Here is a 16,256-nt window from a genome sequence, read left to right as displayed (position 1 = left end):
AAATAGCAATCTCTTTGTCCTTCTGTAAGGACAAATTTCAGGTTCCACTAAGTTCACTGTACTGCTGACATATATTTGTTAGAGTGAGATGGGGGACCGGGGGGATGTTAAAGAATTCTGTGGAATAGAACTGTTCTTGAATTTTAAATACCTTAGGAATGTCAAATGTTGACTTGAAACTTCTTTAAAAATTTCCTTCTGGTGTTAAACCCAGAGAGTTTAAGTGCAGCTACTTGCAACATCTTTTAAAATCTCAGTTGAAACAAACTGAAGTTTTTTCCCTGTTATAGATATGTTCCATCTATTTTTAGAACTTGTAAATCAATATGTTCTTACATGTCATGTTTTCAACATGTGAAGATTAACCCTCTGCTTTTCTCCTTCACCTCACCATTCTTCAAAATGGATTCTGCTGTTCTTCATTTAGCTTCTTTATTGATGTTATTCAGGATTTGTGTTGTACTTTGCAATCTATTTTGAGCAAAGTATCTGCAGATACATTGTGGACAAAAAGCTTTTTTTTATATTTCTAGCTTGCTTTCTACAGAAGTTCATTAAAATTAAAGCTTCTGTTGTGTTTTTCACTGTGCTCAGTGCTGTTAAAGCCAAAGAACATTCATAATGTACCAGTAGCTACCTAGTTGGCCTCTCCACCTTTCCTCTGTGTGTTCAAACATTTGTCATATGTGAGAATAGTGGGAATATCTCGGTAGTACATAATACTGAATTGCTTTTAATGAAAATCTTGGTAATTGACTCTTCAGCTGTTGAGAAGAAGCTGTGAAGAATCATATTCTGATATCTCTGCAAATCAATAGCAATATTTTAGTTGACTTTAATGGAGGCAGATTTATCTTCAGTGAAACTTCTCTATTCCATTTTGAGGGGCTTAAGAGATTTGAGCTACTTTCCTACCTTTTAGCTGGGCAACTTCCGTTATTAGTAATGCTTTAATATGATTAAATGAGAAGAGAACACATGCTTTTTGTTCTGAACAAGAAGTGCGACATCAACTTTGCACCCACTGCTTTTTGTATCACAAGGCACAACTCAATAGTTGAGTGCAATTACCCTGTCAGGTTTTGTCTGCCCTTCCTTGTACAGGAAAGACATCAATAGCCTGTGACAAGTCCACTGGAGAGTCACCATGTCAGTGTCAGGAGACCTGTGAGAAGGGACTGAGTGAACTGGACTATTTCAGCCTGAGAGGAGACAGCTTTGGGGACCTAAGAGTAGTGCCACTACCTATGAGCAGGGTATTGCAATGGCAGAGCCAGTCTCCTGTTGCTGCACGGCGAGGTGCTTGAGAGACAGAATGCAGGTGTTGAAACAAGAAAGATGCAGAGAGACTGTAAGGAAAAGCTTTTTGCTTCTAGGCAGTCAAGCAGGCTACCAAGGATATTGAGTCCTTAATTATTACACAAAGATCAAAACTGGATAGCTTTTACTTCTGTTTTTCTCCATTACAGTGGCTGTAGGGAAGTGTCCAGAGAAAATACAAACAGGGCAAGTAGGTGAGACATTTTTTGAGAACCAGTGTACATTCTTTTCAGCTTAGGGTCTTTCTGAGGCCTAGCTTCTCACTCTTTCTTAGTCTTCCATGGATTTGCTAATTCTCTGTCTGAAACAACAAAATTTTAGCATTCTTTGGCAAAGAAAACTATGTCTACCATCTTTCATGCACACATCCTTTGTCGTTCTTTGTGCGATACCCTCTAAGTCTCACAGAAACAAAGCAATTGATCCTCTTCCTCCTTTTCAACTTTTTTGTGATCTTGTAAACTTTTACCTTATCAATGCAGATTTTTCTGGAATGAAGAGGTATTTCTTATTGCCACCTTCTCAGCTATATTTTATGACACCCCTTTAGCAGGAAAATTTCACACTTTAGTGTTCTTTTGTAGCACTCTGATGGTTTAATGAGACAAGACAAGTTCAGGAAAAACTTTCCCACCTTTCTGGTAGGAAAAGAGGTTTTCCCCGAGAAAATTAAAATATATTCTTTATTGTAAAGCTGCATATTTTTTATACTTTTAGCCTTTTATAGAAGTATTGCCATTCATTTGTGCTGCTTAACAGGGACTACTGTCAATCCTCAGTATCTTAATTCCTCCTGTAGTTACACTACAAACACATGGTTTGTAATGATTCCATAGGCACAAGTCTTAAGCTAGGATGAATTTAGTTTATGTTCATTGAGATATTGGTACTTGGAAAAGTCATCCCATCTGAAGATAACAAATAGCATGAGGATCTGAGCTTATAAAAATAACTGCTTTAACTTTCTAGAGCATAAAATTGCCTTTAAAACCACATTTTCTCTCTTGTTAGAACACCTATTACCTTCTTGATAGCTTAGATGGCATGTAAACCATTTTCTGATAGCATATGCATGAGTCCCATCTGCTCCTTTACAGCAAGGGTGAGCTGTTACTATAAACTGAGGAGGGAGGTTTTTTGTTACATTTTTCCGAACACAGCTTTTCAGCTTGCAGATATTTTTGAGGACTGAAACAGTAATGCTAACAACAGGTATGTTCAGGCATGTGTGCTGTTTGGTACCTCATCATTTTTGTCAAAAGACAAACAGCAGAAAGCTTTCACTTTCTAAAAAGTAAAGGTTTAGTCAATCTGTGATCTGAAAGAAAATTACCCTTCAAAAATTGCTTATTGTTCTATAAATTAGGGAGCCAGATTCTATAGACTGCTGGTCCAGACAGGTGCTTCATTGTGCCTATTTGGTTAATTATAGGCCAGTTAAGATATTTGCTGGACCTGAAATAAATATAGGATGCATTTAAAACGAAGAATTGTCATCCAGCAAAGAGTGGATAGAAAAAACTGAGGGGATTTTTTCTGACTCCTAAGGAGACAAAAAAGCAAAAAGCCAAAAATCAACTGAGAAAACAAATCAGAGAAAAAAAGTAAACATTTTCAGGATCTCCAGAGAGCATTTGTGCTGTTCAAGTTATGCATCATGAGCAAACGCATTGATTTGCAATGCCTTTACAGAATGGGTAAATAATGTGCAGATTCTTGGAAATTTGGATAGTGATAGACAGGCTTAGGTACATGTGAAATGTCTTCCTTCCTTAATTTTGCCTTAGTTAATATTTAAGAAAAAAGGAAAAACTAGGATTTATTCCCACTTCCTCAGTTAAACCTGTGTGGCTGCCTCTTCATGGACTGAACACTCATGTTCAACTGTCCCTGCAGAATCAATCTCTTTAAAGAAAGATAGTCTAAAATATTACTTAAAGAGAAAAAAAAGAGAAGGTTCTGCTTATTTTTAGCTATTTTTTTGAATTCCCCATTCACCCATTGTGCCTTCACAACAGTTTCTGTGCCAGCAAGTGACTTTTGATTTTAGAGGGAGAATTGAAAAATATGCATTGTAGTTTTAGAAAACCTGCTGGAGATCATCCCCTTTTACCCACCAGCCAAATAGTTTAAAAAACAAACACCTGGAAACTGACCTAGAATGTGTTCCATTCAGTTTCCTGATTTGCCTGCAGGGATGTTGACCCCACTTGTCAGTGGGTCTGTCATGCATTTTGGGATGAGGGGCTTGCAGGTTTCAAAGTTTTTCTGATTTACATAAAACAATTAAATCTTCATCCTCCCAACCAGAGAATGGCTTTTCTGCCACCTGTCAACATGTGTCAGATAGTAGAACATATGGAGAAAAAAACTGATTAACTGATTAATTGGGGATTACAGCAACGCTGGCGTGAAGTTCCAGATAATTTTCCTAATGAAAATAAGTGTAATAAAGAGACAGTCAAGACCTGGAGGACTTGGAAACCTGGCATAAACCATTTCCATGCATTATCTTTGTACGAAGTTATTTATTGGTATTTCTTCCTTAGAAGCACATTCTGTTTAAATGTAACACCTTTCTATCCAGTTGTAATAAGCGGAGAAAGCACTGCTGCAGAGAAAGGACAGGAAACCATGGTGGGGGAGGTTAGGTGTGATGCTTGCCTTTAAATGGAAGGATGGGAAGAGGTAGATTGTTTTGATAAAATATCTAGCTTTGAAGCAATCTTCTTTTACCACCTTCTTTCAGAAATTGAGCAAGTATTGTTGCTTTCAAATCTCTGCAAATTTGCTGGCTCTGGAAACATGGTGCACTGGAGCACTGGGCTTATTTTACCACTGGAAATTATTAGAAATAACCCCAGACCCTGTTGTGCAGTAAGATCTGTAAAAACTGCTTGTGTAGTACAAATGTGTTGCCCACCCTTTGACCACTGCCTCTGGGAGGGAGATCAGGCAAGTGTGGGCACAGGAAGGCATGTGGTAAGGTTCCTTCTTCCAAAGAGTTCTTTGGAGTCCTTTGGAAAGAAAAGTTACCTTTTATTACAACAAGAAGTAATACTCATGGAAGTTCCAGAAATCTGAGTTGGTTTTATATCCATTGCCTGCTCATGATAACTCAAGCCATCTTTGTGCTGGAAATCCATGCTGTTTTGGTGGCACTTCAAGTTTGAGATTAGTGATTTTGTTGAAATCTTTTGCATTTTTCCCCTTTCTAAGAATGGGACATATATGCCTGCATGACTTAGAGAGAAAAACGGGCTTTGAAACTCAGAACAGCGTGAGGATTTAAGGATATCTTAAAAATGCCAGTTAGCTAAGGAAGAATATAAGAATAATATCTCTAAGTATCACGTGAAAGACTTCCACATAGCTGATAATATTTTATCTAAGTAATTTGAAAGATTGCTTTATATAAACACTCCGTATGCACATTCTTTCACATGTTTTCTTAAAGACCTAATACATCATATTGTCACGCATTGTGTCTCTGAATTGTAATGTGAAAAATGCTCATTGTGTTGTCAGGCGTCTTGTCATCATTTTTGAGATGACTTAGAGCTGAATGTTGAAGCACAAAACTGCTCATCTAGCAGTTGCACAGAAGGGCTGCAAAGAAGGGCTACCATGAAGATGAAGAAAATAGATTTTTATATGGAAATATACAGAATAATTTCATAGTGTCTAACAGAAAAGGCTGAGAATATAATTTCTAAGAACACAGGCCAAAGGGAAAATAACACTGAGAAGGAAGAATAATCTGAAGGCAAGTGTTGCTGCAGAAAATAGCAACAAAGACACTAAACTTAGGTGCTATCTAGCCATGAATAAATTTAGAATACAATTTGGGAAAAAATTCCTAACTACTTCAGGAGCCAAGATCTGTATCAGCTTCTCAACAGAAACAGCAAATGGAGAAATGGAACAAACATATTCTATAAATTAAATGCTGCCTGAAACAACTAAGGATTGTATTTGAACCAGATGATCTAATACGATCCTGGATTCCTTTATCTTCAAGCCTTGTGTTCTTCATTTATCTCTAAGTGAGATGCTTGATCCTCTGTATAAAGTCTTACCTTATTTCCACCTGTCTAATAGCCCCCAGTTTCTGCAAAGATGCACATGTGGCCAGAGGGATTTTCTAGCTGCTCACTGCAATAAAATGCAGCCCATGACTTAATTTCTGTCAATAACTGCTATTTTTAAATCAGGGGCACTAGAGGGAAGAAAGCAGGAGTCTCTGGCTGAGTCTTACACAGTGGCTTCAGGCATTCTGACTTTACTGCCTTACGCCACGTAACATCTTAGAAGTAGTTGTTCTGGTCTTTAACACTGTAAGTATTTCTGTGGACAAGTAGCATTTCCCTACAGGAGTCCTGCTGAGTTCAGTGGAGTATGGATAAGGCTGAATTTAGTGTGATCAAACATGAGCCTGTATGATTTTACTTAAATTCCTACTTTTAAAATAGGTTTCTATTTAGTATGTGTAAGGATGACAAAATCAGATCAGTGGTATGTTTGATCACTGGAAAGAGAAATCAGTAAAATTCAAACTCAGATGAATTTGAAAAAACCCAGTAATTTTATAGCAGCAAGATCTTCATTTTTTGATTGTTAAATTTTGTATAACAACTGCATTTTCAGATGCAGCTGAGAAATATCAACAAACCAGACCATTCCAGAAAAATATTTCACTTATGCTTGTCTCTTTTTTGGAGAGTTTTATAATATTTGTCATGGTTTATGGAATGTGAGTGAAGTCTCTCCTAGCACAGCTTAATACAATGAATACAACCGAATATAATTTAAAATTGACATTTTAAAGGAAACAAAAGAAAACTCAGAGGAAATCATTGCTATGGCCTGAGGTGTATCAAAGATACTTTGGTATTTAAAGTTTAAATCAGTCCATGCTCTTACCCTGAATGCCAGTGTGCAGTTGTATTGACAGTAGAGCTGTTGTCATAAAAGGGTCACTTTGAAAGTCATGAGGTTTGTGCAGTCTGAAATGTCATGAGTGAAGAAAATAAAAATCAGCTCTTGGATGTGAAACACAACCGAAGGTGTGATAGCACTTACATAGACATAAAGTTAGTGTAATGAAAGGCAGCATCAATATTATTGCCTGAAAGAGGCATTTACAGAAGCTTTGTGTGATGTTTTAGCTTCTCCACTTTGAGTGGGATGTAAAAACTTCTAACACTCATGGCTTCCCACAGAGGCATTATGCCAGTCCACTTTGAGAGAAAGTTTGAGCTTGCTTGAGCAGAAAAAAAACATTCTCTGTACTCTCTGATGATAAGAAGAAACAAACTCATGTTCTTCTAAATTTAGTTAAAAAGTAGTAGATTTGAAAGGTTAGGTTAATTTTCAAATTTTTTTTTATTCTATAAACTAGAAGCCTTTACAGCAGATAAGCATTCTTTGATAATGCCAAGTAGTTCCTGCATTGGATATGGAGAGTATTTGTGCAGAAATAACCTTTAGTTTTCCCAGGTATTTAAGAAAAGGCTTGGTTTGTTGATAGTTGTAAGGCTTTTGTGGGCACAACAGCAGAATTAAAATATGCTGCATAAATTAAATGATTAAATATTCCAAATGTGAGTTATGGTTCAGTTCAGAAACTTGTAATAACCTGGAGACAGTACATACCAGTCTCAGTTGAAGATTTTCTGAGACCCCTGGCTCCATCCCCTGCCTTGTTGTAAACTTCCTTGCTGTGGACTGCTATCCATCCAAAGCAAGTCTCCTTAGTTAGAATTGGTGTTTTGTCCTCCCAGCTGCAGCCATCACGGCCTGCCTTGTCAATGCCATTGCTTTAATTTGTGTGGGCTGAAGCACAGCTGTGGGAGGGCTCATTTACCTTTCCTTTTCTGGTTTTCTCTAGCAACAGTAAAATGCTCCTGGGGGCAGGAGTATTTTCATCTTCTTCTACCAAGTCAAGTAGTTGAGCATTGATCTTTATATTACCTTTGAGTGAATAAACTGATTTTTTAGGCTGTTAAGAAATAACAATTGCTTTCAATATTCACTGAATTTTTTGGGGGGGACGATAGCATGCCCCTTGAATATATTAAATACAATGTCATTCAACATATATTTTGGGGTTAATACTTTTTTATGTTTGATTTGAATTCTTCTCTCTTAAAGAGCAGCATAGAGAAAATGTGTAGCTTTTAACAGTTCTGTAGCAGAAGCGATTTCAATTCTTTATAATTACTGGCAGTTCTAAAGACAAATGAACCCCTAGTATTTGAAAGGTAATTTTATCTGTTGAATAAAGGAATTGCTGGAGGTGACACCTGGAGTTCTCACCAGCAAGAAAACTTATGAACTTTATCCCGCTAACAATAGATTTTACAAATTGTCTTAATTGAAGCTTTCAAAATGTGAATGCTTTGACACTTGACAGCACTCCTCCTACCTGAACTAGCAGCTTTTCCTGAATGATCATTAATTACCTGTTGATGGCTCACAACTCCAACCCTGAAGAAATTTACTGCTGCAAAAATGCACCCATGTGTTTTAGAGGTTCATGTAACCATGAAAAAAAATTTATTCAAAAGCTGTGTAAGTGACCTAGGTACATTATTCAGAATAATAGGGATTGGATATGAAAAGCCTAGTAAAAAAATACACTGGCTTTTTTCTGTGAATTTTTTATAAAATACTTATACATGCAAAAGTGCAAGCTAATAAATATATAGAACAGTAGATGTAGAATTAATGAATATAAGGCAATAAAAATATTTTATTTTCCTTATGCTCAGGCACAATGCACAGCAAAGTTTTCTGTTCACCTCATCTGTTTCTGACTAAGCTCCACGGCTAAGATCTAGATGCAGAAGATTATTAGTTTGATGTTGCAATGAACACTGCTCTAGGGTCCAGATAGTGTTTCTTGGTTGCCAATGCAATGCATAGAAAGATGAATAAACACCAGTAACAGACTCTCAGAGGAAAAGGATAGGTCAAAAGGAGAACTGCATGAACAAGGGTAGTCAGTGTCAGTTTGACCAAGCAAAGAGTCAAAGCAGTTCCTTCTTTTAAATCTCCAGATATTATCTGTCCTACTCCAGAAACTTCACGTTTTTGGAAACACTGAGGTGTGGCTCTGGTGACCTCTTTCTGAGTTTCATCAGAAAGAAGGCTTTTATTGTTCATCAGAGCAAGACTGTTACTGTCTTCAGCTGGTACTTCTAGTCAAAATGCATCTTCTGACTCACTCTTCCTTTTCCTTTCTGTTTGTCAGCAATCAGATATTGCAATTTGTTATATTTGTTTTTGTTATTGGCCACAGTAAGGAAAAAACATTTTTTTTATTTTCTTACATTCATTAGTTCTACAACTACTGCTCCTCATGCCTTGTCTACCACTCTGTGGTAGCAACCAATTTCTTTAATTACTGGCATTTGAGGCCATGTGTCCTAAAAACTTCAACAGTTTCCAGAAATCATAAACAGTGAAGACATGGTCTGTTACCCATCTTAAACAGGAGAAGGACAGAGAGAACTCTTCAGTCCCAGCTTCTCTGGAAATTTGGCCCATTGTTTTTACTGTTGGGGTCCTTCAGGATGAATGCACCTATACAATGACATAATTTTGCATTGCTAGTATGAATAATTTATTTGTTAAAATATTTCAGGAGGAAAGCCTGACATGCCACACCAAGTTTTCAAGACTGTTTTAGCTTGCAGGTTCAGAACCAGCAGCACTTTGTGCTAATGGTCTGTCAGCCTGAATTCCTGACAGGAAATCGTGGTTGATGGCTTTATATTTCTTTCAGAAGATTATTGTAGAAGCAGTAAGCCTAGAATAGATAGGGGTTGGGGTTTTTTCTTCTTTTCAGTCCTCATAAAATGCTGGGACTGTAAGAATATTTCTCTTACCTAGGACTGAGCAGAGTCATGAGTCTTTAATTTGAGTGTTTCCATTCTACTGCCACCTGTGTAGTGGATGAATATGTAAGGATGCTTATGTGCTTTTATTAAAGTAAAAACTCTCTCATCATTGTTCTCATCATTGAGATAATTAGTTTTAGCAATGTAATATGAACAGAAGTGCCTAATCATCATTGTTGCAGAGAATAATTATAAATTTAATTCTATCATATAGACTCATAGCTCATTAAAAGAAAATTTTCTTTACATTCAAATAGAACAGAAAGTTGGGCTATAATTAAGGTTGTGATGTTATAAAGTGGATCTGAAGACCATTTACATAAGTTGAGTGTATTTTTTAATTGCATTTTGTTCTTTGGTAGATACGCAGCATTGCAACTGTGAAGCAAAAAGAAACGTTGCCAAGAACCAGAGTAGAAACTTAATACTGAGGTTCAGTTTTTACAAACAAAAGCCAACACCAAAAAAAAAAATCAAACAGCAACAATAACAGAAATAAATAGAATTAAAATAAACAGAAATAGATAAACAGAAATAAAAAATAAACCCTCACCAAATTTCCCAATAGACAGAAATCATTACCAAAATCCAAAAAACAAACATATTCATTTTGCTCAGAATTTGTCAGAATGGCCTACATACTGCTGGTTTGTTGTATGTTAAAAAAAGAAAAAAAAAATTAAATTAAAGTAATAAATTAAAATAAATTAAAAGTTAAATATATTCCTCAGTTTACAGCCAAGAGTTGTATTTCAAAGGGAATAGTTATAACTCATCTAAAGAAAAATATCTTAAAAGTATTGAATTTATTTGGATTAATCAGTTACATGGTAAGTATTTTACCTTCATCGAACAAATCTTCAGAGAAAAAATTATTCAGTCAGTAACAGATTGCTCATAAAATTCTGCTTGTGTGCACTGACTTATGGAAGTAAAAATTATAGGAAAATGCACTAACTAATATTTAAGAGGGGGAGAATTTCACTGAAGAGGAAATTATCAGATAGTTCAAATAAGGATACTCTTGTGTCTTTTTTGCAGGGAATATCTGCTGTAGAACTAGTTACCTAAGTAGAACTAGAAAGCATTTTGTGTGATCTATTATATTTTATGTAATAGCCTTGTTGTTGTATGTCAATCATTTTCGTGTAAATTACCTGAGAACCAAGAAATAACATTTCAACGACTGGTGTTAGAACCGAGTGAATCAATATTTTTGTTCTGCACTGGTTCTTAGTTTGTTTTATTTACCCTGAATGATATGGGTTGCCTTGCACCAACAAAGTTCAGAATACCTCCAGAACTGGCTTCCTAAATGCTTTTGGAATAGCAGGTTTTATATAGATGTTAAATCAAAGACCAGTTAATCAATGCAAAAAGTCTTTCACACAATATTGCATTAAAAACTAGTCCTTTAATAATTATAAATACTAATTTTATAATACTGGAGTTTGCAAGGTTTTGTATTATTTGTGTGTTTTAGTTTGGTTTTATAGTTTGCACTTTTGCTTTGCCATAGACTGATAGCTTTAAATGTTTTTTTACTCAAGTGGTGTTTAATCTAAGGCAGAAAAGATTCAAATGGTGCAAATTAATGTGGTTAATGAACTACACCCTCTTCTACAAACAAATAACCTGTTTTACTTAGTTATCCTGTGGAGAAGAGCTGCAGACAGCTAGAAAAGTCTGTAGCATGAAACTGTGACTCAGAACACCTCTGTCACACCTTCTGTTCCCAGTTCTCTCATCAGGATTAGCTGGGAATATAGCTGTCATATCTGACTGTAATGTCATATTTGGTGGGGTATTATTCAATCAAATACAAAGTGCAAGTTAAAATAATCTAACAGGTGACAGAACACCTCTATAAAAATTGAGCTATGTATTTTGCAAAATTCTTATTCTATCTGTAGGCCTACAGAAATGGAAGAAACTCAGTAGCTGCATTGCGTCTCTCACTAGCAGTATTCCTGAAATATACTTTCGCATGGGTTTTGTTGCACATTTTGAGGGGGTTTTGCTCATTGGTTAGGTTGGGTTTTTTTGTTTATTTCTTTGTTTATTCGGTGTTTTTTAACAACTAAGGTCTGTGTAGAAACTAACAGCCTTTTGCTCTCTCACTGAAGAATTTTAGGTTTTTTTTCCAGCACTTACCTTCCAGGATTTTTACCTCACGTCCACTGCTTCTGTCCCACAGTTACTCTCTCTCTCGAGCCCTTGAATTGCAAATAGCAAAATCTTTCATTGAGGCAGTATTTTGTCCCCCAACCCTATTAGAATATATCAGTCTTCCCTGCATGCCTTGCCTTGCAGATAAAAGCCATTTTCATTGATCATCTCTAGAGCTGCACAGACTCCTTTTTCCCCCAAAAAAAGAATATTGTTACAAGGTAGTTTTCTGTTTTCTCAGAACACCTCCCTTTGAAGATTCATTGTCTCAAAGCATGGAGTTGGAAAGTCTGGGAGCTCTTGCCCTAATCACGCTCTCAGAATTCCCAGACTCCCCCCTGTATGGACAGAATTTGGAGTGCTGAGTCATGCAGGAGGCTGGGTGGCCATGGATGGTCCTCCTGGTGGGGCTGGAAACCCTCTGGTTGCCATGGGGCCACTGCCTGAACACACAAGGGTTTGGCTTGGGTGGGTATTGAAAGATGAGCTTCTAGCTCAGGGAGAGAGTTCCTTTCTTTTAGTGGTTCTTAGGGCACAAAATTTCTGTCACCTTTAGAGGTGATTTACCACTGTAATAAATCTCCTGATTTGTATTAAGCATTTATTCTGGTAACAGTCTTATTTCATAAATTATATATATAGCCATAACATGAATTCCCAGTTAGGTACTCGATAAAAGCAGAATGTGAAGTTCAGCATTTTCCTTTCTTTCTCATGTTTTCTGTATTCAGATTTTTGCACTGACTCCTGTAATTTCTGCTAAGCAGTATTTATTCATAACTGCTCACTGAACAAAGCAGCAAATATGTGCACTTAATTTTTCCTAAGAAAATGCATTGATACTTGTGCAAATTTAAATATATATTTGAAAATCTATAGCATGGATACCAAGAATATTTTTTCTGTTCTAATGTTCCAATTTCATGCATAAAAGAGTACTGGGTTGAGAGTCTGGATTTTTACCAGCACATGACATTGATTCTATGTATAACTTGACTAATTACAGAGATAAATGAATAAAGAACACAGATACAGAGGTATTTATGCATGTCTAATTGTGTCATGTGGGTTTAATCTAGTTTCATTAAACAGTTTATTGATATACAAGTCCTGCAGTAAGACGTATGTAGTTTCCAACAGATGTAGGATCCTAACACCTATAACAATCTGTCTTTACTAGGACTGCAGTATGTTAAGAGTTCTTCCATTATGTTCACTGCAATGGTGAAAAGAAAAAAGTATTAGAAATTAGAAATATTATGGAAATTAGAAATTTCCATAACACTGTAATTATGTGGTCAATGCATTACCTATTAAAATTCATGTCTGGAAGATACCTTGCTGAAAAACTCCTACAGGAAATCCTAATATACATTTTTTTGTTTTATGATCAGAACTAAAATAAAGCTGTTTCACTGAAAATTGTTTGGAAAGCCTTCCAGGGAAAAAGACAATGCCAGGTTCATCCTCCATCAGAAAGATCATCAGGAAGGTTTCTTGTGAATTATTTCACCCACATTCAGATATGTGTTAAAGTTGCAAAACAAAGTATTTAAAGACTATTCCAAAAATACAGTGGTTTTGTTGGATTGCTTTTCGCAGTGGTTTCCAAGCTTCCATGTTTGAACACAGGCTAGTACACACCCATCTGGCCTAGTGATTATAGAGGGTACCCTGCAGAGACTGATTCTGAGAAGTGGTTGGTAAAATGCCACAGTGTTGTGATCTCTGCTCAGATCCAACTTAGAGTAGCCAAAATATAATACAGCTTCCTTCAGCCCCAGGCACTCAGATTTGTATCTCAAAGAACAGTGAGTTCCAGGAGAAAGGGAGTCCTTGAGCACATCTCTGACACCTTGAAATGGCTGAGGATGGAATCCTGGGGCTATAGGCTCAGCTGATCTCAGGTGCCTTCACTCGCTGTGAATTTAAGGCTTTACAGTTTTCCTTCAGCTCTCCCAGAATTCTTTTTCACTTCACTCAGTTGTAGAGTGTGTCCTTCACAGTGGTGTGGCCCTTGGCAGGCATTCACATGTCCTCCTCTTCATCCTCGTAAGGTCAAGTCTGTGCTCTTCCAAGCATGTGGCAATAGACAGCAGTGACCTGACTTCATTGCACTTCTTGTGCCTGACCTGTCTTTCACATAACTCACGTACCACTTTTCAGGCCCCTTGGTTCCTCCCTGACTCTTTTAAGTCATCCCTCTATGGAAGCTGACTTTCTCTGTTTTGTGATGCTGTGGATATGCTTCTGTACATCATGAGAAAGCTGGGAAGTCTGTCAGTGCCACCCTTCCCGTTCCTCCACAGAATTCTTGAAAGTTAGTGATAATCAATATGTTCTTAGAAATTACATTGGAATTTCAAGCAACCTTTTCCAAGATAGTGCCCACACATTTTTATTTCCATAACACTTATGCTTTCTGATAGGTTTCTGTCCTTTTGTACTTTTTTTTGCCTCTGGCTTTTTTCCTCTCTTGTACAATGTGTGTTTTTCCAAATGCTGTTTCCAGCAGCATGTTTTATTATACTGATGAGAACAGCAACACCTCTGTAGATTGTCCTACAGCAAAGGCATGACAGAATAAATGATCATAAATAAGTCATCTTACATGATTTTTTTATTTCCAGTCCTTCAGTTCCTCTCTCCAAGGGGTAAGTGTCCCGACAAACTACTGCCTCATATGGCATTTGAGACCCAAACCAGGTGCTGACAGAACAGGTGTTATTGCTGCCATTTGAACCCAAATCTCAAGGGTATGATAGAATGGCCACTGAAAGCCATCAAGCATTGATAGACCCCATATTGCTTGAATTTTGTAAAGTTATGCATGTTTGGATACTTCTTCATGTTCAAACTGCTGCTGGGAGAGGTTACTTTTTTTAGTCACAGAATTCTACTACATATGTCTTGTAGAGAGATACAAAGCTGCAGTTTGGACGGCTTAAACTCTCCATATGTCAGTTTCCTATGTATAAATTAGGAGTAAATAAATTTATTTGCTCTCTGCTTTTTTGGTGTAATTTATACTGGCAGTCTTTGGCACAGAAAGTTCAGTTGAAGGCTTTGCTACCACTTTAGATATGTTCTCACAAAAAGTCACGCTAGCTCATGATGGAAAGTAGCTGTTTGCTGCATCACATTGTCTTTCTTTTATGCACATATTCATGGTTTCTTGCATCTGGAAGAGTGCCTGACAACACACGTCATCTGCACGTCTTGTTATGTGTTTGCAAGTCCCTACCTCACGCTGCTCACAGGAGCTCCTGGTGTGTGTGTGTTTCAGCTCAGGGCCATTGAGCATGAGGGGCTACATAAGGATGCATCCCTGTAATGCACTTAGAGATATATTCATAAGTGTCCAGGGGTAAAGGTAGTGTGAAAGATTAGCACATAGATCAAGGAAAGATGTGCAAGGAGACAACCCAGTGGATGGACAAGCCTTTGGTGGTGTTTTCTTATTAATTTATATATATTTTAGAAGTCAGTTTTGATATAGAGGTTTTTGAAAGTAAATATATGTATAAATATGATTTTGGTTGTTTACACTAGCTTGTTAAAATGCTTAAAACAGAGGACAGACTTACATACAGTATGTGCGTATATGAGTCTTGACTACAAATCTAAATGGTGAGACAGGTAACACCAGCACACATGAGGACCTAGAAACTGGTAGGAGCAAAATACTGATGTTGATGATTTTACAGTTCTTCAAACTGTAATGAAATAATTCTGCAATTAGATACATGTCTAATGTGTAACATTAACTGAATTAGTAGCTGACCAGCAAATAAAATCCATATTTTATTCTCTAGAAATTAAAGTATTTCTATTGAAATATCCAATGGGAATGAAGGAAGCCAAAGATCATAAATTGAGACTTTCAACTACTAGACAGCTACTCCCTGGGGGTTACTGTCAGGCCAGCAATATGCCAGTGCTGTACAAAATAGTCTACTGCCTAGGTGGAAGGAAACCTGAGTGACAAATGTGGTATTCGACTGAGCTTGTTCTTATGGAGGTCAGAGTCCTTGGCTGATGGGAGAAATACACCTTGCCAGAAGTGTTGGCAATATCTGGTCAGAGAATGTATTAAATAAGCATCAATGGCAAGTATACTCTTAGGGAAGCAAATTTTTTGTGTTTTTTATTGCTGAAATAAAGTGGGTAATAATTATAAAAAAAATAGGTGTTAGTCTCTTTGGAGCCATCATTCAACTATTAAGGTGTAAATGTATTTTGGAGTATATCTGAATTTTCAGAATGTCAAGCATTTTAGTAGAAACAATCATTCTTATTTTTAATAAACAGCCTGTCACATGGTAATCTGGAAGCTGTCATGTGGATTTCCTGCTCTGTTACCTGCTTGCCACCCTGAAAAAGAATGCAAAACAGGAGATGTGATGGCATGAAAGAAAGAAGTGTAGCTTCTCTAAAATATGATTTTGACAAATCTGTCTCAGGAGGCCCTGCAGAGAGCTGCAGAGCAGTGCTAGTCATGGAGGTGTGTGGCTCGCTCATCTCTGCTGATGGGAGGGGGACTTAACTAAAATCACTGCCTTGTTGGACCCCGTTTCAGGTGGGATTCCCTTTGTCCTCACTGGAGAGTTCTTCCAGCAGTCACAGAGGCCGGCCGCATTCATGATAGCTGGGACAGTCAACTGGCTCTCCAACTTCGCAGTGGGACTGCTCTTCCCTTTCATCCAGGTACTCAACACCCTTGATAATTGATATGCTGTGATATTGTTGGTATAGAAGGACATATGACATTTGAGAAGAAATTTCAGGTAATAATAAACATCCTATTATTGAAGCCAATGACATTCCTACCATGTTTGTGATACAGATCAGTTGTGAAACCCA

The 16,256-nt window shown here is 37.1% G+C and overlaps 1 protein-coding gene across 2 annotated transcripts in view; it reads left to right on the top strand.

Annotated features, from left to right (window-relative positions):
- SLC2A9 (solute carrier family 2 member 9) overlaps positions 1-16,256 on the top strand; it is an 85,964-nt gene that overhangs the window by 59,246 nt on the left and 10,462 nt on the right. For both annotated transcript variants that reach the window (XM_048305155.1, XM_048305154.1), the window contains one exon: positions 15,973-16,100. In XM_048305155.1, coding sequence (XP_048161112.1) covers positions 15,973-16,100 — 128 coding nt within the window. The remainder of the gene's footprint in view (positions 1-15,972; positions 16,101-16,256) is intronic.

This window comes from Corvus hawaiiensis, chromosome 5 (genome assembly GCF_020740725.1).
Source record: "Corvus hawaiiensis isolate bCorHaw1 chromosome 5, bCorHaw1.pri.cur, whole genome shotgun sequence".
NCBI lineage: Eukaryota > Metazoa > Chordata > Aves > Passeriformes > Corvidae > Corvus > Corvus hawaiiensis.
Note: the sequence above shows the minus strand (reverse complement) of the source record. Positions and strands in the feature narration are given on the sequence as shown.